This window comes from Anabas testudineus, chromosome 21 (assembly GCF_900324465.2).
Source record: "Anabas testudineus chromosome 21, fAnaTes1.2, whole genome shotgun sequence".
NCBI classification, from domain to species: Eukaryota; Metazoa; Chordata; class Actinopteri; order Anabantiformes; family Anabantidae; genus Anabas; species Anabas testudineus.
In genome coordinates, this window is record NC_046629.1 from 18,999,028 (window position 1) to 19,020,113 (window position 21,086).

General features: G+C 40.3%; 2 protein-coding genes across 3 annotated transcripts; one reads left to right on the forward strand and one right to left on the reverse strand.

Moving 5' to 3' along the window:
* Positions 1 to 10: 10 nt before the first annotated feature.
* On the reverse strand, positions 11 to 10,303 carry wdr4 (WD repeat domain 4). Its single transcript, XM_026376619.1, has 11 exons — positions 10,173 to 10,303; positions 9,495 to 9,563; positions 8,292 to 8,435; positions 7,987 to 8,143; positions 7,534 to 7,646; positions 7,358 to 7,418; positions 6,831 to 6,935; positions 5,858 to 5,922; positions 4,613 to 4,799; positions 3,253 to 3,322; positions 11 to 1,472 (listed from the first exon to the last, which is right to left on the reverse strand). Exons 1-11 carry the CDS (start codon positions 10,253 to 10,255, stop codon positions 1,297 to 1,299), a joined length of 1,230 nt encoding a protein of 409 aa, XP_026232404.1. The 5' UTR covers positions 10,256 to 10,303; the 3' UTR covers positions 11 to 1,296.
* Positions 10,304 to 10,428: 125 nt separating this feature from the next.
* si:ch211-140m22.7 (uncharacterized protein LOC570370 homolog) lies at positions 10,429 to 20,333 on the forward strand. Of its 2 annotated transcripts, none has more exons than XM_026376056.1 (7): positions 10,429 to 10,861; positions 11,073 to 11,135; positions 13,190 to 13,295; positions 15,402 to 16,631; positions 19,032 to 19,095; positions 19,480 to 19,604; positions 19,773 to 20,333. In XM_026376056.1, exons 2-7 carry the CDS (start codon positions 11,091 to 11,093, stop codon positions 19,802 to 19,804), a joined length of 1,602 nt encoding a protein of 533 aa, XP_026231841.1. In that variant the 5' UTR covers positions 10,429 to 10,861; positions 11,073 to 11,090; the 3' UTR covers positions 19,805 to 20,333. The 2 variants fall into 2 exon arrangements, with proteins under 2 accessions (XP_026231841.1, XP_026231842.1); XM_026376057.1 differs by having other exon boundaries at positions 10,432 to 10,861; positions 15,861 to 16,631.
* The last annotated feature ends 753 nt before the right edge of the window (positions 20,334 to 21,086 follow it).

Consider the following 21,086-nt stretch of genomic DNA (forward strand, 5'->3'; position numbering starts at 1 on the left):
AAAATCTGTCTGGACTTATATACTACTTTATGCACAGGTTTCATCATGCTACTACAGCAAAAGCTTTATGATTAGTAGTAAGAGACTTTTTTGACCCGAGTGTCGCCAATCAGGTACTTGCTTGGGCTCAGGTAAAAATGTGTTGGTTTGCAGTTGTTATGCTAACAAAGATAATACATTGTTTATTTAAGAGTTCACACAGGATCAGTAGAAACACTGATTCGAGCTAATCTACATTCTTTATTATCCCATAAACGAGCAAGGCTCCCTGTGCCTGAAATAACTTGAATTTGGTCTCATAAGAGCAAAAGACCAAAGATCCAAAACTCATCCCGATGTTTCAAATGTCCATGGGTTCATGGTTTTATGTGCTGCTGTGTGAGCAATGGAGTTTTCATGAAGCCCACCATGATGAAGACAGCTGACAATATCATGTCCAAAAGAGGCCAGTTCAGTAATCGTCATTAGGTTCTTGTTGACATATCTGATTATACTCCTCTCCAAAGTTTCTCCAATATTACACATTGGACTATGCCAAGGTTTGTTTCTAACAGTTGCCAAATAAATGTAGTGAAGTCAAAATATGAAGTAGCAGAAAATGGAAATACTCACATAAAATCAAAATACCTTAAAACAGTTACCTTCTACCAGTGGCTCTATGTACATTATGTACCTTCTTGTCTATGTGGTTGTAGGAAATGGTTTCATATCAAATATGAGACAGAAATGTCACGCACTGCATTTTGTTATTTGTCAGTGAAGGCAGCTATTTCTGTCAAATCTATGAACAACCTCCCACTAACTGACCACAACCAGATCTGCTCTGGTGTGTTGGTGAATAGGAATGTCTGTGGAAAGTGACCTTTGCCATGGGCTGCCTTTCACACACAGCAACACATTAATCTAATCCATTCTTCAATTTATATATAGTAGCTTACTTCCTAATGTTTGCTACATCAGTTATTTTGCTACATCAATTATTTGTGCACATAACAAAACATCAGAAAATGTGACATAAGTCAGGGTAACAGGTGGAAAGCAAAGAACAGCAGTGGATGTGAGGAGAAAGCATGCTTCAGACAGTGTCTGTGGCAGAAACAGAAAACACATTTTGTTAACTGCAGTTTACTTTGAAAAATGTGCCAGACATTGGAGCTCAACATAAAAATCCACCAGTCCATGTGGGAAAGCACATCTTCCATGTGCTTTATCACGGCACACGGCCAACCTAGGTTCATCATTCAAAGCATCAAACTAAAAGGAAATAATAGAGACCCTATTTCAAAGTGTGTGTGTTCAGGCAGACGGCTGAGTCTCTGTCCTGGCCTTCTTGGTGCTGTTGGCTTTCTGTGTCTTTGTCCTCTTCAGCTGTTGCTCCTCCAGCCGCTGCTGCTTTTTCTGCATGTACGCTGTCACATTGTCAAAGCACACCTTGTGCAGGTGCTTGAAGCTGCTGCTGGTCCTTGAGGAGGCTGTTGTGAAAGAGAAAAGGAGGAGGAAGAAGGTAAGTGACAGGAAACGCAGTTGCACACTTTTCTGTTCTGTCATATTAGTAGTATTCAGACACTTGTTTCAATTTTGTTATATTGCTACTGGATGCTATAATTGTTCAAATGCATTTTTTGCATTTAATCTACACTCAGTACTCCTTAATGATGGACACCTCTCCTCAGTGCAAAACGAATAAAACCCTGCTTGGAGTTTGTAAAAAGGACCTTAAGGACTCTCAGACTGTGAGGAACATGACACTCTCGTCTGATGGCTTCTGTCAAGCCGCTCTGCCATAAAGCCTAGGTCGGTGGACAGCTGCAGTGACGGTTGTCCTTCTGGAACTTTGTCCCCTCTCTACACAGGATCTCTGGATCCTGATCATTGAGTTCTTGGTCACCTCTCTTATTAAGACCCCTCTCCCCCAGTTTTTGGGTGGAGAATGTTGTTGACTCAGCGACCAGCTCTTGGAAAAGTCATGGTTGTGCGAAACTTCTTCTATTTGAGAATTATGGAGGCCACTGTGTTCTTGGGTACCTTCAGCGCAACAGATATGTTCTTTGCAATAATCCTATCTCTGAGCTCTAAGGCAGTTTAGGCAAATCTCAGCAACGATTAACAGAATAAGTAACTAAATGTAATTGTTGGCTGCAAAAGGTCTGATTACGTATGTTGTATGTCTCCATTCCTCTGCACCTTTCTGTTGTTTCTCCGTCTAAAAAGTACACTCAAGTTTCAATATGAAGGCTGACACAGGTTTAGGTTTAAGAGCTTGCTCCAAAAGAGGATTATTTTCTGAAAGGTAGGGACGCCTAGGGCAAATCTGCATGCTCTTAATGCTTTGATTACCAGCTAGGTAGAAAAGCGCTATATAAGTGCAGACCATCTACCATGTTGACACAGAGGAGATGTTGTTGATCATCAATGATCACCCCCAGGTTTCTGGCAGACTTAGTGTGGACAATCACAGAAGACCCTATGTTAATGCTGATGGTGTGTTGTATTGAAGGTCTGGCCGGAAAGATAAGAACTTCTTGTCTTGGAGAGGTTGAGCTGAAGATGCCTTTCTCTCATCCAAACAGAGATGTCAGAGAGACATGCAGAGATGTGTAATAAGACAATGGAGTCATCTAGTGTAAAGGACAGAAAGAACTGTGTGTCGTCAGCATAGCAACGATAGGAAAAGTCATGCGACTGGGTAATGGAACCTAGGTATGTAGTATATATGAAAAAAGTTGTTGGACCTGCCAGAGTTGGACCTCTCTCTGACATCTCTGTTTGGATGAGAGAAAGCCTCTGGCCAGACTGGTTGACATCAAGGGGGTCAGTCAATTGACCCCCTTGAGTCACATTGAAGACTCCTGGTTCAAGTGTTTTAGCCAGGAATGGACATGGTCATACAAGTCTCTAACTATTTTCTGAAACAGTCTATAAGGATTGTTTTAGTCTGTAAAAACTATAAACTCCCCCTTTTAAGCCAAAGCAGCAGACATGCTGGATACTGACAGGTTTCAAAGAAAACTACATACAATCCATCAACCTGATTAAACTGCTGATGGACCTCTCCTTTTTTTAGGAGACACCAACAGACAGCCGTCAAGACTAGGTTATAGTGTTAGACATTTAGTTGTGATGGTTAGGATTAAGGTAGGGAGCTACAGAATGCATTATGTTATTGACTGTCATGTGAGTTTGTGTGTGTGTGTGTGTGTGTGTAAGACACAAAAGAGAGAGAGAGAGAGCGAGAGAGATGGACAAACTCACCTTCAAGTGTGTCCCAGTGTGGCTTGAAGACTTCAGTCACTGTGTTGAGTTCAGGGCTTTGAGTGTTACACTAGACAGAGCAGGAGAGCACAGAGATGAGAAATGTGAAATAGTCAAGATAGGAATAAGTCAGTCAATCAATCTTCAAGTACATAACAGGAAATTCCCACAGGTTGTCAACTACTACTACTTATAGGGGTGGCTGTGGCTCAATAGGTGGAGCAGTTGTCTGCCAATCATAGGATCGGTGGTTTGATTCCTGGCTAGTATGTGACATGCCAAAGTGTCCTTGGGCAAGCTACTAAACTAAATCAGCTCTGCCATTGGTGTGTGTGTGTGTGTGTGTGAGCGAATGGGTGAATGAGATGCCGTGTAAAGTGCTTTGAGTACTAGTTAGGTAGAAAAGCGCTATGTAAGTGCAGACCATTTAACTACCAGCTGAAAACAGTGGTTACCATGGCGACTACAAACATAGCCTGCAGTAAGCCAGACATATCAAACTCTGAATTCTGTGATTTAAGTAATTCAACTTTAATAACTTATTATCTCAGTCATATGGACAGTAAATGCATCACTAGCATCAGTGTCAGTGATTAGAGATTAGTCACAGCTTATTAGGATGTTTAAACTATTAAAAAATGCAAACAACATAAATGTACATATTCTGAATCAAACAGTTCTGACTAGTGAACTTACTGACTCGCTATACCATCTAAACCAAGTTCCTAAGTAATGCATGACTCATTGAGTCATTATGAAGTTATAGGAGATGTGTTTAGATGTTTTTCTTAAACTGCTGTTAAGAAGACTATTTTCTAATATGTGCTCTCAAACCCAATATACATTAAAGAGACAGTTTAACACATGGAATTCACCTATATTTCATTGCTTTTCAACTAGCATTGAAAGCAAATCAACAACTGATGATGGCTTTTAACTTTTTACTTGACTCCAATAAAGCTCTACATAAGAATACCTATGTGCCTGAACTGTTTGTGCATAAATGGCAAATAGAAATCTTGAATCTTGATGGCTAGAATCCATTAGATTACCTGCTGTGGTGTATGTTTACAAACTGGACAGTGTAGTGCTAATATTGCTGCCCTCTATGTGGGAGACCAAGGTTTGAATCCTGGCTGTTGCCTACCTCCAGTAGTCCTTAGGCAAGACTTCCTTATGCTTACCCTGCCTTTGAGTTGTTGTACCTTGTACCCTTGTAAGTCGCTTTGGACAAAAACGTCTGTCAATAGACTTAACTACAAATTGGGTACAGTTACTAACCAATGCGTAGAAAATCATTTAAATATATATTTGAAGGACATATGCCAACATCAACATGCAAGAATGTATCACACTATACCTCCCAGCAGCCCTGTCTGTGTATGTAGATCTGCAGTGGTGTATCATCGGAGTCCATCAGCACCCAGAGCTGGCCTTCTGGGTCAAAGGTCATGTCCAGCGGACAGTGCGGCAGGGTGAGCCTGCTGTGTGGCATAAGCCTCTCTCCACCCCCCTGGTCCACAGTGAAAAACTGAACCGTGGACACTCTAAGGACACAAAGAACAGACAGATCTGGATCTGTCATTAAGTTGTTTAATAAGCCAGGTAAACCACACACTGTAGCTGAACCCGAGTATCACGGTACCAACTATCTGCCATTTGCTTGGATAAGGATACGATTTAAAGAATGATTTAAAAGTGCACATGGTCAGGGTGTAATAACCTTCTAATAGATACATGGAAAAAATTGATGGTCCATCATTGGTATTTAAAATAACTTGAAACTGACAAAAGTAATAATAAATCAAAATGTACTGAAATTTAATTCATGAGAATCAAACTTTGCTTTTGAATTTTAGTTCAACAGAATCATTTCGAAAAAAACAACTAATGAAACAGGCTTGGACAAAAATGATTGTACCCTTAACTTGTTGCATGACCTTTTGAAGCAATCACTGTAATCAAACAATTGTTCTAACTTTCAATGAGACTTCTGCACCTGTTGAGAGGTATTTTGGTCCACTCCTCACAAGCAAACTTCTCCAAGCTGTCTCAGGTTGGCATTTTTATTTCTAATCTCCTGAGACAACTCTCTCCTCAGTTTTCTGTGTTTCATGTTGCGCGTGGTTCACACCATGAACAGTACAGTGACCACATTTCACACTTAATAGACAGACTGACTGATTACAAGTGTGAATACACCTGTGATGCCAATTACAGGACACAACTTAGTTCCATCCCTATGGTCAAATTATCTGCATCATCATCAGCATCTTTTCTAGGGGGTGCCATCATTTTTGTCCAAGCCAGTTTCATTAGTTTGTTTTTTAAAAAACTGTTGAACCACAACACAAAAAATATGTCTGATTTTCTTTTTAAACTCCACTACATCTATCTGATTCCTGTATTCACTAGTTACATTTTAATTTGAATTTGCAGACTAGTGCATGAAGTGTCCACCAAGAAAGAAGCTTCAGGTCAAATATGAGGGTGCAAATCAAATTAGTTATTATGATCTAGGGTAGATGGTGCTTTTTCCAGACATAAACACATGAGCAGTGAACAAGAGACACACAGACACAAACACACTCAGGGTTACACTCACCTTTCACACTGCACTACTATGTGGTGACCATCAGGGGAGCTGGCAATACGACACACAGTTAGCTCCTGTGGAATAAGACAAAAACAGAGTGGGTGGGTCATCACAGGTTTTCTAACATCGCTTGTTTAATGTTACACCAGCTGAACATAAGCAAAATAGTATTACTGTCATAAACAGTGTTATACAGTGGCTCAAAGCAACACTGTATAACATTGTAACATCACAGAGTTTAATAGTGTCTAATAGTGAGTTTTAGAGCCATTTCAGCACCTCTAATGTTTATTTGATATTTTTATGAGAGCTTCTCTGTACTGTGTGCAATGTGTTATGGGAGAATAGAAGAGCAGATAGAAAAGCGACAGGACACAGTGTAGGGCTGGGTGATGATACAATAACGATATCTATTGCAAAATATATTTTCCTATATATTACTTTAAGAGAATCAATATATATTCAATAGAACCCATTTCATCCATGACACGAAAAGCTTATGATGATGACAATAGTGCCTTGTGAGCCAATCATGTGGCTGGAAAAGTTACTGCCATGTCAGGTTAGGTTGAAGCACACAACACAGACCATAGTATAAGCTGTTAACAGTCCAAGACCTAACAAGGTGCTGGTGGTGCCCATAAAACAACCAGTGTGATACTAGCGCAGCAACAACATGATTGTGTCCACTTTCCAGCACCATGTCTTACAATAATAAAATATGCGTAATATCCTACTTTACTGCAAAAGACATACAGCCAGTATGCACAGTCAAAAAAGACAGATTTAAGCTGCCCTACATCTCACTTTAAGCTGGAAAGAAACAGTGATTTAACCTATATCGATATATATATTCGTATTGACTGAAAAAAAAAATCTATTGTGATAGAATTTTTTCAATATCACACAGCCTAACACCGTGTGATGTATCGGCTAGTCTATAGTTCTTCTAGTGCTGTAGGATGAAACTTGTTGCGGTCACCTTCTCTTTGTCAGCCTCAGAACTCTGTGCCTCTTCAAGCTCTTTAAGATCCCAGCTCTGCAGCCTACGGCCAGACTCGTATTCCCACAGCTTCACTGTCCCATCCTGACACACACCAAGACAAGATAAAAATAGCATTCATGCTAACTCTACTGGACAATTATTTCTAATGCATTTAAGAACAAACATTTGTCCCAGAAATCTGAATTCTTACCAATAAGACAAAAACTTATTTGTGTGTAATGATAAGTAGATGGCAAATCACTTATCATCAGGTCTTTTTTTTATATAAATTAAAAAAGGGCATTAGTTTTTGTAGCTCTTGCACAGGTAGTATGAACATGGCTAACAAGTTTTAAATGTTGGTTAAACACTCAAAACTTTTTAAGATTTTAAAGGATGAAATAGCAGCTACACATTTTTCTGCAGCTGATTTGGAGTTATGTCTAAAAACCACACAGCAAGTGGAAATACACTAAAACTGAGAAGATAAAGCACAGAAAACAGAAATGTGAAGACACAGATACCCCTGATCCAGACAACAGACACCGTGGACAAGCTGATGGGATCAGCAAGGCGCTGACAAACCTGAGAGAAAGAGAAAAAACAAAACACACAAAGAAAAAAAAACACTAAAGATAAAATTTGAGCAACAAACAAGCACTGTACAGCCATACTGTAGTCCACCTGCTTGGTTACTCACTCTTCATGTCCCAGACAGAAGGACTGGATGTTGTATGGACACCTGAGGTGGCTTACTCTGATTTTCTCATCACGGTCAGCTGTGATGATGTACCTGTCGTCCGGCGACATGGTCTGATGGACAGCAGAAGAGGTCAAACATTTAGTTGCTCAACTGCAGCAGACACATTCGGAGAAAATCAACAGCAGCACAAACTATAGTCTGCAGAGTGATCGTGATCATCGCTAAAGCTGGGAATGTCATGGACTGTCATGGTCACAGACACGAGTCTGGCTTCTAAAGGAGCAGAAGGCCCTCACATGTTGCCCTTAATAATGACCAGGACCACAGCAATACAGCTATCCCCAGCAAATAGTGTAAATAACAAGTCAGCGTATACAGTATGTATTTATATTGTTATCAATGCCCTGGACTACAGTTGTGATAGTACTGATGTGGCTTGGTGTTCCTTACTATAGCTAGCAGCATGGACAGGTGGCCCATTCTCAGCTCTCCTTCCCTCTGTGGCTCTACAACTGAGAAGGAGTACACGTCTCCTGATTTGTCTGCCACCAGCAGCAGGTCCTCAGCCCGGCTGAACACCAGGGATGTGCACCTCCTGACCACCCACCTTTGTAACACACACACACGCACACACACACGCGCACGGACGCACGCACACACACACGCACACACAGCCAGTGCACAATATTATCAACAGAACATGACGCTGCTGTTACTGTAGGATAGAGTGACTGCAGGATAGAGTAAAGTTGTACCTGACACTGATCAACTGCCAAAAAGGTGCACACTGAAACAGAACCAGTCTCTTGGTGTCATCTGTAAGTGCCACCAGCTTTCCAGAGGGAGATGCAGCAAAGGCCAAGATTTTGTCACTTCCTCTTTCCTCTGAGCCACAATCACTAATGACAAATGAGACAAGATATATGCATTAAAATTACTCTGTACAGTGCTGTGAAAAAAGTACTTTCCCCCTTCTTGACTTTTTGTCCTGCATATCTGTCACACTTAAATGATTCAGATCATCAAACTAATTTTACTTACACAAAGATAACCAGAGTAAATACTAAATGCAGTTTTTAAATGATTTTATATATTGAGGGAATAAAACTGTCCACACCTGCCAGACCCTATGTGAAAACTGCTTGTGTTACCCTTGGCGGCAAGAAATGCAATCCAGAGTTTGCGATAATTGACAATGACTCTTTCACAATGTTCTATTTCAGCCACACCAGAGGGTTTTTGAGTGTCTCGAATCACTGTCCTGCTGCATAACCCACGTGAACTTGACGTCATCATCTGATGGCAGGACATATTCCTTCTGGATTTTTTGTTGTTCTAGGGCAGCTGTGGCTCTGGAGTCCAATCATGGTTGGTGGTTTGATTCCCAGGTCCTCCTGTCACATTGCCCATGGTGAATCAGGTCGGCTGCATGACAGCTTTGCCAGTGAGTTTGTGTGCGAATGGGTGAATGAGATCCAGTGTAAAAGCGCCCAGTCTCTTTCTTATTATACAATCATGACACTAACCTTAACTGAGACAAATGTGGCCTGCAGTTCTTTAGAACACCATAGGTTGTTTTGGGTTCTTATATGACTTCCTGTATGAGCTCTTTGAACAATTTTGGTAGGATGGTCACTCCTGGGAAAGATTAGCACTGTGCTTTCTTTTCCCCATTTGTGGATAAAGGTTCTCACTGTGGCTCACTGAAGTCTCAAAGCCTTAGAAATGGCTTTGTAACCTTTCTAGACTGATACATGTAACTTCATCTGTTTGAATTACTTTAGATTGCGGCTTGTGTTGCTTTTTTAGATCTTTTAGGATGCTTCCCTTTGTCAGACAATGTGAAAGTGTTTTCTTTATTCAACAGGTCTTTGTCCACTTATCCTTATGTAGACATTGTCCTTTATAAAACAAAGTCTCACTACGCACTAAACAAACAATCATCTGCAGGTGTTTACCTAGTGTCATCTTTGGAGCTTGGTTTCTTGGGCTTCTCAGCAGTGCTGCAGTCAAACACAAACGGCTCTCTGCAATCAAGTACAAAAGATGATCATGTATTACATGCGGATAAGTTACTGCATGTTGCCATTTGATTGTAAGCATTATATTCTTTACAAATAGTAATTGAAAATATTTGAAGTCTGTGTTGTGAATTTTAGTTTGACACAGACCATCTTATTAACAGATGTACATCGATCAGCCGCAACATTCAAACCAACAGGTGTCTAGGTGTCTGAATGAATGAACCGCGTTCATTTTCTCTCCACACTCTTTATCCATGATTTTTTAAATCCAGCAGATGTCACTATTAAGCGATTCACCAACACAGTTAGGGGAATGTGCCACACACTCCATGAGGCTTCACCTACCCATCATTACTGACCACACAATTTGTTAGACTATGAGATAATGACGGTACTGATGAAGTTAGTTAGCTGGTTAGTTATCAATATCCAGCTAAGCATTGGTTGAGCATTACATTCCTATGCATTACGTGTTTAACATGCTTTCCGAAGCTGTCTAGGAACGTTAGTCAAATTGCGGCAGCTAGCTAACAAAGCTAGCCAATAAAGCTAACATGAGCTATCTGCAAACAACTCATCAATAATTAAGGACCTTTTTTAAAAGATTCAAACCTGGTCTGTTTAGTGTGAATTGCTACGAGTTTCTTGTCGAAGCTGGCCATAAACCACTCTCCACTGAAATCGACAGCAGACATGTCTGTTGCAGTTGTGTATACTAGACGGAAGTAGCCCACGCGGAGAGATGTATTTTGGCGCGCACAATTTGCGTCACCGACCACACAACACACGCCCCCTCGAGAGAGTACAGAATGTACACAAGAGCACTTACTGGTGGGAAAGCCTGTTCTTTGTTTAGAATGAATGCGTTTAGTCTTTCAGACCATAATATAGACCAAAGAAGTATAAATTATTTAATTTAAAGTAAGAGGGGGCACTATAGCCACAATACACAACATTTGCCATTTTATAATTCGGTTTGAAAAGGTGCCTAAACGACTGAATGAGCCAAGCTGTCGTGCAACCGTCAGACATTTGCTGTATTAAGTTAACACTGTTTTATAAAAACACTTGCTCACGTTTACCATGTCAGAATATTTGCCACATATAAGGTAATCACTGAGTGTAACTAATTGATGAATTCATGCATTCACTAATGCAGGCTTTTGTTACGAAGGGGGCGTTCACTGTAAGAACCATGTGTTACATAAAAGCTAGTGAAGTTTGACGGAACACTGTTGTTAGCTGCGTCTGGAGCACTGATCATAAGAACAAGAGCACATACTATTCTTATTTATCAAAAGGTAACAAACGTCTAAATGTTTCTGTAATTTTAATACCTGCATTGTGCTTTATATCTCACCCAAACGAAGTAGGACACTTTGTTGCATCTGTTTGTTTTTATCTGCTTTTGTTTTTAGTGGGATGCTAATGTTGCTTATTGCAATTTGAATGTGTTTCGATTACCTTATTATTATTGCCTTGATTTACCGTTGTGTTTTTACTAAATGCCAGCACCAGCTGCACAGAAAAATGGCGGCTTCCCTGATGAGAATAGGACGACTGGGCTGTGTCAAGGTAACTTAAAATTACAAGACAGCATAATTACATTCGTCAAATTGCTGGGAACACCGGTCGAGGTACCAGCTGTTTATCTGTGTTGTCTTTACGTTTATCTAGCTGCACCTCTGCAGGGTTAACGTTAGCTAGCTGTACTCCACAATGTATCAGACATAGACCAGAAACAGCCAGTTGAAGCTATAACTTTAAATTACCAGAGTGATTTGAGTTTCTAAACTGCTAGTCGTGGCAGTTGTTGATATTTAGTTAGCCTTCACCAGAATGGAGTCTGTAATTAAAGGTCCATCCACAAAAATGGTTCTTGACATGTTTACTTGAAAGCGGCTGTGTGTGAAGATAAGTCTGGATTAAAGTCAGTTTAACCCGTTACATCCCACTGACATACCAGTGGCACAGTCAGAACAAAGTCATGCTGTGACATCAGACATCAGTTTAAACCCACAGAATTTTAGTTCTTTGATACATAAGAGATTTTGAAATTAGTCATAAAAAAACTTTCATTTTGCATTTTGTTTTTTTTTTTCATGTAATAAACATCATATACTGGAGGTTCAGTAGGAGCTGGAACATGCAGCAATTACATGTGTTCATGCTACTTTATTGGAAACATAAGTGATAAACTGGATGTTCTATAAAACCTCACAAGAACATTATATAGTGTCATTGACTTGACTGACAGCTTTTCAGTGGAATGAAGTCTGAAGTCATCTTTTCTTCATTTGAATGGGTTAAAGTCTATGTCAGGACAGAGACGTACTGGGTGTTGTTATTCCATCGTTCCTTTAGCTTAAGGTTAAGAACAGGTTTGGAACAAATGCTGTCTGGAACAAATCACATGGTCTATTAAGCTCCGCTATTACTAAGTCACAACAGCACCACTAGATTTCTCAGAAGTAAATGAGTAGAAATTCTCATTTATCCAGGTGAAGGTATCTGGTAGTTGAATCATGGCAACTGAAACCTTTTTGTTAAGTCGAAACGTTTCACTGCTCATCTAAGTAGCTTCTTAAAGTTAGGTTAAAGACCACAAATTTACCCTCCAGGTTGGTTTCACTTTACATCTTGCCTGAATAGGCTTGTTAGGTCATTTAAAGGACAGAGGGCACTCATTTGGGGACAATGATGTTAACATATTGGACAGAAAAGACAGGTTTGAGAGGTGTCTGAGTAAAGCTTTGCACGTGCAAATAAATACCCCCTCACTCAACAGAGGTGGAGGCCTTCCATGCCCAGAAAAAAGAAATTGGACCCAATTCACCAGGGAGACCCAGCCCCAAACTATGGGGGGTTGGAGAAGCTGGTAACTTTTTACACCATCCCCTTCCATTGTATTAACTAATGAGCCTATTTAGGCCAGATGCGACGTAAAACCAACCTGGAGCATAAATTTGTCAATTCAATCAATTTCTCTCCAACCAACTATCCCCAGACTGAAGAAGCTGCTTAGGTGAGTAGTGAAATGTTTCAACCTAACAAGAAGGAGGTCCAGTTGCCATGACTCAACTTCCAGACCACCAGAGGTCATTATAATACAAATTTAAGTTAAAGCTTCTAGCTTAACATAAAACTGTTCACTGTAAGAGCAGCTTTTATTCAAGTTCAAATAATGTAAAAAGTGTCCTATCAAACTAAAGTAATTTTTGTCATAGACAGAAGGCTACTAATTGAAAACTAACACTAAGCACTAAGCTGTGGTTAAAACTGTTTGGAACACTATTCCTAGTATTGGGTCTATAGTATATAAAATATTTTACATACTATTAATACCTCAGTACATTGTAAGGAGGCATTTGTAAGGTTATTGCAGGGCAACCTTTTGGTATGCACTGATCAAAAACAAATTAATAGTCAGTCATATTTAATTATTAAAAAATGTAATTACATTTTACCTGCCTTATTAATCACTCAAAAATTCAGGACACGGTGATCACAGATGATTGCATAGTTGCCATAAAAGGTGCTGAACTAAGCATTTTGACAATGCTCTGCTAGTACTCTTTAGGATGAGAAAATAACGTAACCGAATAGTGTGCATGTTTGTGTGTTTTCAGTGTTTGCAGGCTGGGAGCTGGAGTACAATGAGCAAAGCACCCGTCGCTGTAGCCTTTAGCACAAAATCTGGGAGTTCCAAGAAGTTGTCTCAAAAGAACACTGTAGGTAGGTTTCAGAGAGTCCCTGCATGTGGCTGATCAACTATTTATTGATGCTTGCTGTGCTTAGACTGTGGTACAAGTGTGATTTTTCTAGTCAAGACAGAAACATGTTAGACTTCAGTGCAGGTAAAACAGCAGTGGACTTCAAAGTCACCAAGATGTGGAGCATCAGCACACTAGTTTATATAATTTTATTAAATTTTGTGTTTGTTTAAGAGAACTGATTAAATGATTTATCCATGATTTATCTATGTAATATCTATTTACCAAGGGGCCTTTGTCTACTGGTACTGACCATTAAAATAACAACTTATTGACCCACAGAGGGAAAACGTGTTAGTAGCAAACATTACAGTACAAGTTAGATTATATACTGAAGGGGAGGAGGAAAGCCACATTTACAATAAAGTGACCAGTTCATTAAGCTGTCAAAGAAAGTATAGACTCATCAGACCATCTTCTGACTGTTCCTGTGGACATTGGTCCCCTTTGTGGCACAGGCCTGCAGACAGGCAAGAGATGCACCAGGCCATGGTGGTCCATAATTCCATGGTTTCTGGCACTACACCTAACACACTGTCTTAACACACTGGAAGGGTGGAAACCAGAAATGTTTGGCCAAAGTGCAGACCTGTGCTCTGTAGAGCTAACAGCTGTCCTAATTTGTAAACAGTTATGATGCCATAATAATGCGTGTATCTGATGCTGTCTCTGATACTGTCAAAAAAACTTCACACACAACAATAAGGATCAGAGAAGACGTCCACAGCTGTCATTGCAAAAAACATATGACTCAAAAAAATCTAAGCTACAATATGCGTAGTGCTAGCAAGGTAAGTTAGTAGTAGTAGTTAGCATGAAAAGTCAGCCCATTCTGTCACTATGCCCAGCCCTCCCAAAACTTCTTGATCTGGTTAAGGAAGAAACGGGATATGGATTAGAATTTATGGGACCATGGTATATATTAATTAAAATGGAAAGGAAAGGCTTAGTTAGAAGTAAAAATTGGGTTGGGTGTAGCAACAGGCAACTTGCTACATGGCAACATCATACTTATAGTATACATAACTTAACCTAAGATGGAGTTTGGAAACACTGATATCAGGTTATTCTCAAATTGAAATAGGGAAACCAAACTCATAAAAATCTATCCTTTTTACTGTTAGTGTACAGTTTTTGACAGCATGAAGACTCTATTTCATGTCATATTTCTTGAACAGAGCCTCTGAATAGTAGTTATTCTATATACGGATTTAGATGAAAAAAATTAAGTTAAGTTTTCATAAAAAACTGTAGCATAGTACTATTGTCACATGTCAGATTATGGTGACTCCACTTATTCTAGAACTGTATGCAAATAGGACATGTAGTAACTCTGTTAAACATCTGAAACTACAGTTATACTTTAGATACTACTACTTTTAAATTGTAAATGGTCTGCACTTATACAGCGCATTTCTACCTAACTGGTACTCAAAAACACACCGATGGCAGAGCTGGTCTGACTCACCGTGGGCAACTTGGTGCAGCTGGGAATCGAACCACCGATCCTATGATTGGCATGATATGAACCATAGCCACCTAGACATGATAACATTGATAAATGTATGTTTGTAATTATCATGTACCATAGAAAGGTTTAGCGTTTGTGTGATGACGTGACAGGATGAAGTGCAGCAAAGGTCAGGGGTGAGATTCCAACCCACATGTCCTACATCATGGTTGAATCTTCAACAGATAACATGCAGAAGCTGTTAAAAAATACAAAAAAATAAAATCCCCATTAAAGTTGTTAGTACTAGACTCAGCTGCTTTTGTGAGTGTCAGCATTTGCAGGATATACTGCACATGGTAGATTTACTCCACAGTTCACCATGGTCACTCCTGGCTTCCCTTCCACTGGTTTTGAAAATTAGTTAACTAACAACTCAGCAGTTGAGGAGTAGCAATGCATTTTTTAGGTCTTTTTTTGACTGTAAAATAATCAGTTGATCTCAGTATAAAGCTGTTATAGTCAATGTTACAGTTTAATATAAATTTGGCATTACAGTAGACATTTTGTTATTCAGCCATATGTTTAAAAATAATGCATCTTCTCTGCTTGCCCTAGCTAAAAAACAGGCTAAAACATACTTCGATATAGAGAAACTTGTCCAGCACAAGCCTTATCAAGTTTGTCCAGCAACAGCTGCAGAAGCAGCAACTGCTACAGCATCAACAACAGCTGCAAAACCAGCTGTAAAGCCCATGCCCTCCGCTGCTCCACCTGAGTCTGTGGCAACCACCTCTGTGGTAGTAGCTGGTAGGACAGTGGTGAAGGCCTGTCCCAGTGCACCAGCAGTTCCTGACACTGTTTCAGCAGCTGAAGCCAAACCTATTGTTGATGTGCCCCCAGCTGTTGAACCTGCCACAACAACAGGAACTGTACCTGTTGTTGAACCTCCCTCTGAAGTGGCAACTATTTTTGCTGCTGTTGCTGAAGCTGCTCCAGTGGTTAAAGCTGCAATGCAAGCTTCTCTTGCTATACCAAGTGATTTTGCAGAAGTCACTGTCCTTGCCACTCTAACAGCTGCTCCAATTGGTAAAGCTCCTGCTGAAGCTGCAAATAAAGCACCTATTGAAGTGGCCCCTGAAACCACAGATGCTGAAGCTGCACCAGCTGTGGAAGATGTCCCTAGAGTTGTCCCTGTTGAAGATGCTCTTGTAGATGTAATCCCAGAGCCTGTAGCTGAAACTGCACCTGTGATCATGGCCTTGGAGCCTGTGGCCAAAGCTGCACCCATAGGCATCTCCCTGGAGGCTGTGGGCGAGGCTGTACACATAGAAGTAGCCCCGGAGCCTGTGGCTGAAGCTATACCTGAAGAAGTGGCCACAGAGCCTGTGGCTGAAGCTGCACCTGTGATTGTGGCAATGGATCCTGTAGCCGAAGCTGCACCTGTGATCGTGGCCATGGATCCTGTAGCCGAAGCTGCAACCGTTGACATAGCCCCAGAGCCTGTGCCCAAAGCTGTTTGCATAGAAGAGGCCCTGCAAACTGCCGCTGAAGTTGTTCCTGTAGAAACAGCCCTGGATGCTGTGTCTGAAGAGGCCACAGTTTCTGTTTTCGAAGCTGCACCCGTAGAGGCAGCCCTGGATCCTGTGGCCGAAGCTGCACCCAAAGAGGCGGCTCTGGAACCTGTGGCCAAAGCTGCACCCAAAGAAGCGGCCCTGGATCCTGAAGCTGCAGCTGAAGTTTCTGTCCTTGTAGAGAATGCAGAGGAGCTGGTGGACCGAGCTCCAGTAATAACTGAAGGTGCAGGACAGGAACTGCAAGAGGAGGTCCCAGATGAACCGTCTGAGGGTACACATTACAACCCCCCTCTCCCACAATCCTTCTCTTTTCCTCTGTGGACCCTGCAGTCTACGAACAGTTACTTTCATCTCTATTCACACAACTATAAGGAACAGTTTGTGATGAGTGTAAGGATAAACTGTAAAGATACTCAACATCACAAACATACCTTTTCCTTCTAGCCTTGCACAAAGTATTTTAATTGTCTCTTATAGACTACTTGGCTTTTCAGCCCATAAACTTATCACACTATATATCCACCAAGCCCATACACCCCTGCCCTATTTTTCATATTAAATGTAGTGGTAGTTCTATTCATTGTGCTGTCTTATATACAGTCCGTTCCAGAGGTATTCACACCCCTTTACTTTTTGCACATTTTACTGTGTTATAGATTTAATTTTAAATGGGGGGTAAAAAATATTTTTTTGCTCAAGATGTTGAACAATTTAAAGGTGTTCTTATTAGAGTATTCAGACCCTTTGATGTAGCGCTCTAAAGTTATAGAAAGGTGAATCTTGTTTTCAAATTCAGATGTGTCTAGAACTTGACTAGAGTCCATCTGTGGCATTGAAATTGAAGGAATTCTTTACCACCACAATAACATTTTGTGGTGAAAAGATCAAAAAAGAAAGAGCCATCTCTAATGCTTTGAGTGTTCCAGGAACACAGTGATCCCAGTAATTGTGAAGTCTAGAACCATCAGGACTTTGTAGAGTTGGCCATTTGGCCAAACTGGACAAGAGGGACCTTAGTCATAGAGATGACCATGAAGCCACTGGCCACTGTAAGAGAGTTTCAGAAGTCCTCTAAAGATATGAGAGAACCTAGTGAAAGGACAACTATCTCAACAGCATTTCACCAATTAGGTGTTTAAAGTAGTTGAAGACTACAGCCTGTTTTGAGTTTGTCAACATTTAAAGCACTCTGAGAGCATGAAGAGAATGTTTTCTCTGGCTTTGCTCACCATCTGGCTAATATTATCCCTACAGTGAAGCATGGCTGTGGCAGCATCATGCTATGGTGGAGCTTGCCAGCACCAGGGACAGGGAAGCCATACAAAGAGGTCCTTAAAGAAAACCTGCTGACACTACATGAGACTGGGGTGATTGCTCTCAACAAAGACTTGAAGCACACAGTCAAGATAAAACTTCCTGTCCTGAGGACAAGTCCTTGACTGTCTTTGAGTGGGCCAAAGTCCAGATTTAAACCTCATACAACTGGTCTCTATGAATACATCTGAAGGTGGCAGTTCACACATTTAGTTTAATTAATGAATTCATTTTGATGGAACTTGAAATAATCTGTAAGGAAGAATGGGATAAAATGTCCAAATCCAGTTGCCAAGTTTGAGACCGAGACGATCTGTAGCTGTAATTACCACTAAAGGGATTTCACACAGTACTAAACTAGTGGTCTGAATACTTATGTCAGTGATATATATTTCTAATTTTATGTTCAAAACATTTGCAAAAAAAGATGTGCAAAATGTGAAGAGGTCTTAATACGTTGTGAAGCAGATGTATGAGTTTTTGACTCTTTTATGTTATTTTCCTTCTTACTATCTCTCTGTCAGCTGCACTGATTGCGTTTTCTAGATTTTCTTTCCAGCATCTTGCATAAGTCGCTGTGATCCGTTCCCCCCCAACTTCTACTAACTCACTTCAAGTTTGTGTTTGTTGGTGCTTTCGCTCCTTTATTTGAAGATCCACATTTTCATTTAGTTCAGTTTCCAGTTATCTTACCTAATACGTTCAAACATGACAGAAAATAAATTTCAGCACTGAAAACTTCCCAGTTTTGTGTCGACCTTTTTGGTCTGTTATTCTTGGATTTTGGATTTGTGATTATTGAAAACTAAAGCTAAACTGTGGATCTGTTCCACTTTAAAGTTCCACTTTCTCCTCCTTCCTTCCCTACCCTCTTCACATTTATTCGGCAGACACATAGTAAAGGTTATGTTTAACCAGCCCCTGTGTGTTTGATCTGATTGTTGGTTGTGTTTTGTTTTTGGTTGAAGAGTGAATGTAAACTATCCTGCTCCTTTCTTCCATGGTAAAAGTACTTGGTGAGGTTGCACCCTGGTTGCTGTCTATAGAGTCAAAGTATATTTGAAACCAGTTCTTTAGACTTTGCTATTACATGCTTTGAATGCCTAGAGCGTTGTCAGCCTGTCTAACAGCAATGCTGTAAATGCTGTAAATGTGTAGCCCAGCATGACCTATCACAGCAACCTATTAGCCTATGAACTGACTTGACCTTTCACACGTTCTTTTCCATCAGACCCCTGTAGCTGCCTACTTGTGTCTACCAATGCTAGGTGTAAATTTGTGCATAAGGGTTACAAATAAACATAGACATTGTTCTGTGAAAAGAAGGTTTACTTTTTTTCTCACTTGTGACTCCCAGCTCATATGGACCCAATTCACAAGCTCTTCCTGGACTCCATTCGCAAGTACTCGTCAAGAAGCCAGTGAGTCTCAATATCTCAACCTGTTTGTTGTCAGGTTAACGCAAGAACCTCACATAATTATGGTGTGTTCAGTAGGATCTGATTTCTGCCAGCAGCTAAATGTGTGATGAACTGTCACTGACTGTCACATTAGGTTACTGTAAGTTAATGCCTTTGGGAACCATACACATACAGGTCATAAGAGAACCAGTACCACGTTTGACCGTTGAGGGGGAGGTTTTTGGTTATGAGCACATGCTCTCCCTATCGTTTTGGTACAGGTTGATTTTTGTTTCCACAAAGCAGCTTTCTTTTCATGTGCATTTTGTCAACTGCAGCTGCCAGCATTTTGTCAACTCTTTTAATCTAGCATAAATTAACTGATATGTTGGTGATATCCTGTAGGGCTACTGGCGGGCTAGTTGATCCAGGTTCAGAGTACGAGGAGGCTTTGGCAGAAGAGCTAGCAAAGGTTCAGAGACTTTACGGTGGTGGTGACCTCACATCCTTCCCAGAGTTCAAATTTGCAGGTGAGATGAAAATTGACAGTTGTGAAATAAATGTTGTAAAATCTATGGTTGCAAAACAAAACTTTAATATGTGTTCTCTAATGGTTGATTTAGACTTTTGGAGATTTAGAGTTTTGGTGACTGCTGAATAATACATTGTGTTAACAGCCCTGTTATATGTTTTTCTAGAGCCCAAGTTGGATGAAGTGTCCCAGAAGTGAACATTGACACTTTGTAATCAATCTATCCTTCTGCAGCCTTTTTCCTGTGCATCTGAGCTCCATAGTGGAACATGAATAAAACCTTATACCCACAGTAGATTTATATGTGAGAATAGAATGATATCAGTAATATCGGATATCAGTGCTGTGACATAAGCTTTGTCTGGACTGTTATGCACTCAGTGTGGAAAAAAAAACAAAAAACATTCAACTTCAGATTTGTTGTTGTTGTTGTGTGTGTGTCTTTCTGTCGCTGTAGGCAGCCTTAATAGAAATGGAAATTAACATCGTACTCTTAAAAGTTAACATTTTGCTTTCGCAAAAACTGAAGCTATAGTGTTAGCGGTATAGTTAGGGAATGTGCAGGAGCATTAAGCATTTTAAATTGTGTTTTAGTTAAGCAAAATGAATCATACTGTACTGTAGGTACAGTGTGATTTCAGATCAGACTACGTCTTTATAGAAGGTGCTTCACTAAGGTAAGGCTATGTATCTGTTTTATTGTATAATAAATCGTGCGCCTAATATACGATTATACGTAGATGCTGTTTATTTGAAAACTGGTATGTACACCATGAAATCGACCAGTATGTCAAACATTAGCGAAATGATGAAGACAGGGGAAAAAAAAAAAAAAAACAGAGGACAGCGCACGAGGTTCGAACTCTCGACCCGCGGGCCGGTTGAGCTAGAGCATAAGTACTAGGCTTTTAGCGAAGTAACCACTGAGCTAAACCTCTGCGATAGCGAAGGTACGAGCAGTGTCTTAAAAAGGTGAACGGGAGGACGTGCACACGTGACATACAGTTTAACGTCCGGCTATTTCATCACCTGTTGGTACATTTGGATTCCATTACACGACAGATGTCACTGTAACACCTGTGTGTTATGACTAAAGGCTACACTCTTTCCAGGTTATGATTTTTAAGCTGTTTTGAAGAAATAAAAAGACGATCTGATGTTATTTTAAGGCGACGCGTAACTGCCTCTCTCAGTCTACGGGTGACCCAAGTGAGCTCCATCCGCTCCATCTAGCGGTATTAGAAGAACATTACAAGGACCATGAGTCATTTCAAACCAATATATCTGTGCAATAATTATATATAGCACTGTGTATTAGAATTTAATACGACCTCCGACTTACTTATACGTCGTTGGTGAAAACATCTAAAACAAACGTGAAACGGAAGTTTCTACAGAAACCGTTGTAATGTAGTAACTTCTTAAACTTAAATATCTGTTGACACTAAGTGTAACGTTACACATAAATGATAAAGGTATA

Bases quoted from the DNA above. Each gene is read 5' to 3' on its own strand.
- wdr4 (XM_026376619.1), bottom strand. From the start codon at position 10,255: ATGTCTGCTGTCGATTTCAGTGGAGAGTGGTTTATGGCCAGCTTCGAC. The intron at 8,144-8,291 runs GTACAACTTTAC...TGTGTTACAAAG, and splicing joins TGGCAGTTGATCAGTGTCAG to GTGGGTGGTCAGGAGGTGCA. The intron at 1,473-3,252 runs GTGAGTTTGTCC...CTTTCACAACAG, and splicing joins ACACTGGGACACACTTGAAG to CCTCCTCAAGGACCAGCAGC.
- si:ch211-140m22.7 (XM_026376056.1), top strand. From the start codon at position 11,091: ATGGCGGCTTCCCTGATGAGAATAGGACGACTGGGCTGTGTCAAG. The intron at 11,136-13,189 runs GTAACTTAAAAT...GTGTGTTTTCAG, and splicing joins GACGACTGGGCTGTGTCAAG to TGTTTGCAGGCTGGGAGCTG. The intron at 16,632-19,031 runs GTACACATTACA...TGTGACTCCCAG, and splicing joins CCCAGATGAACCGTCTGAGG to CTCATATGGACCCAATTCAC.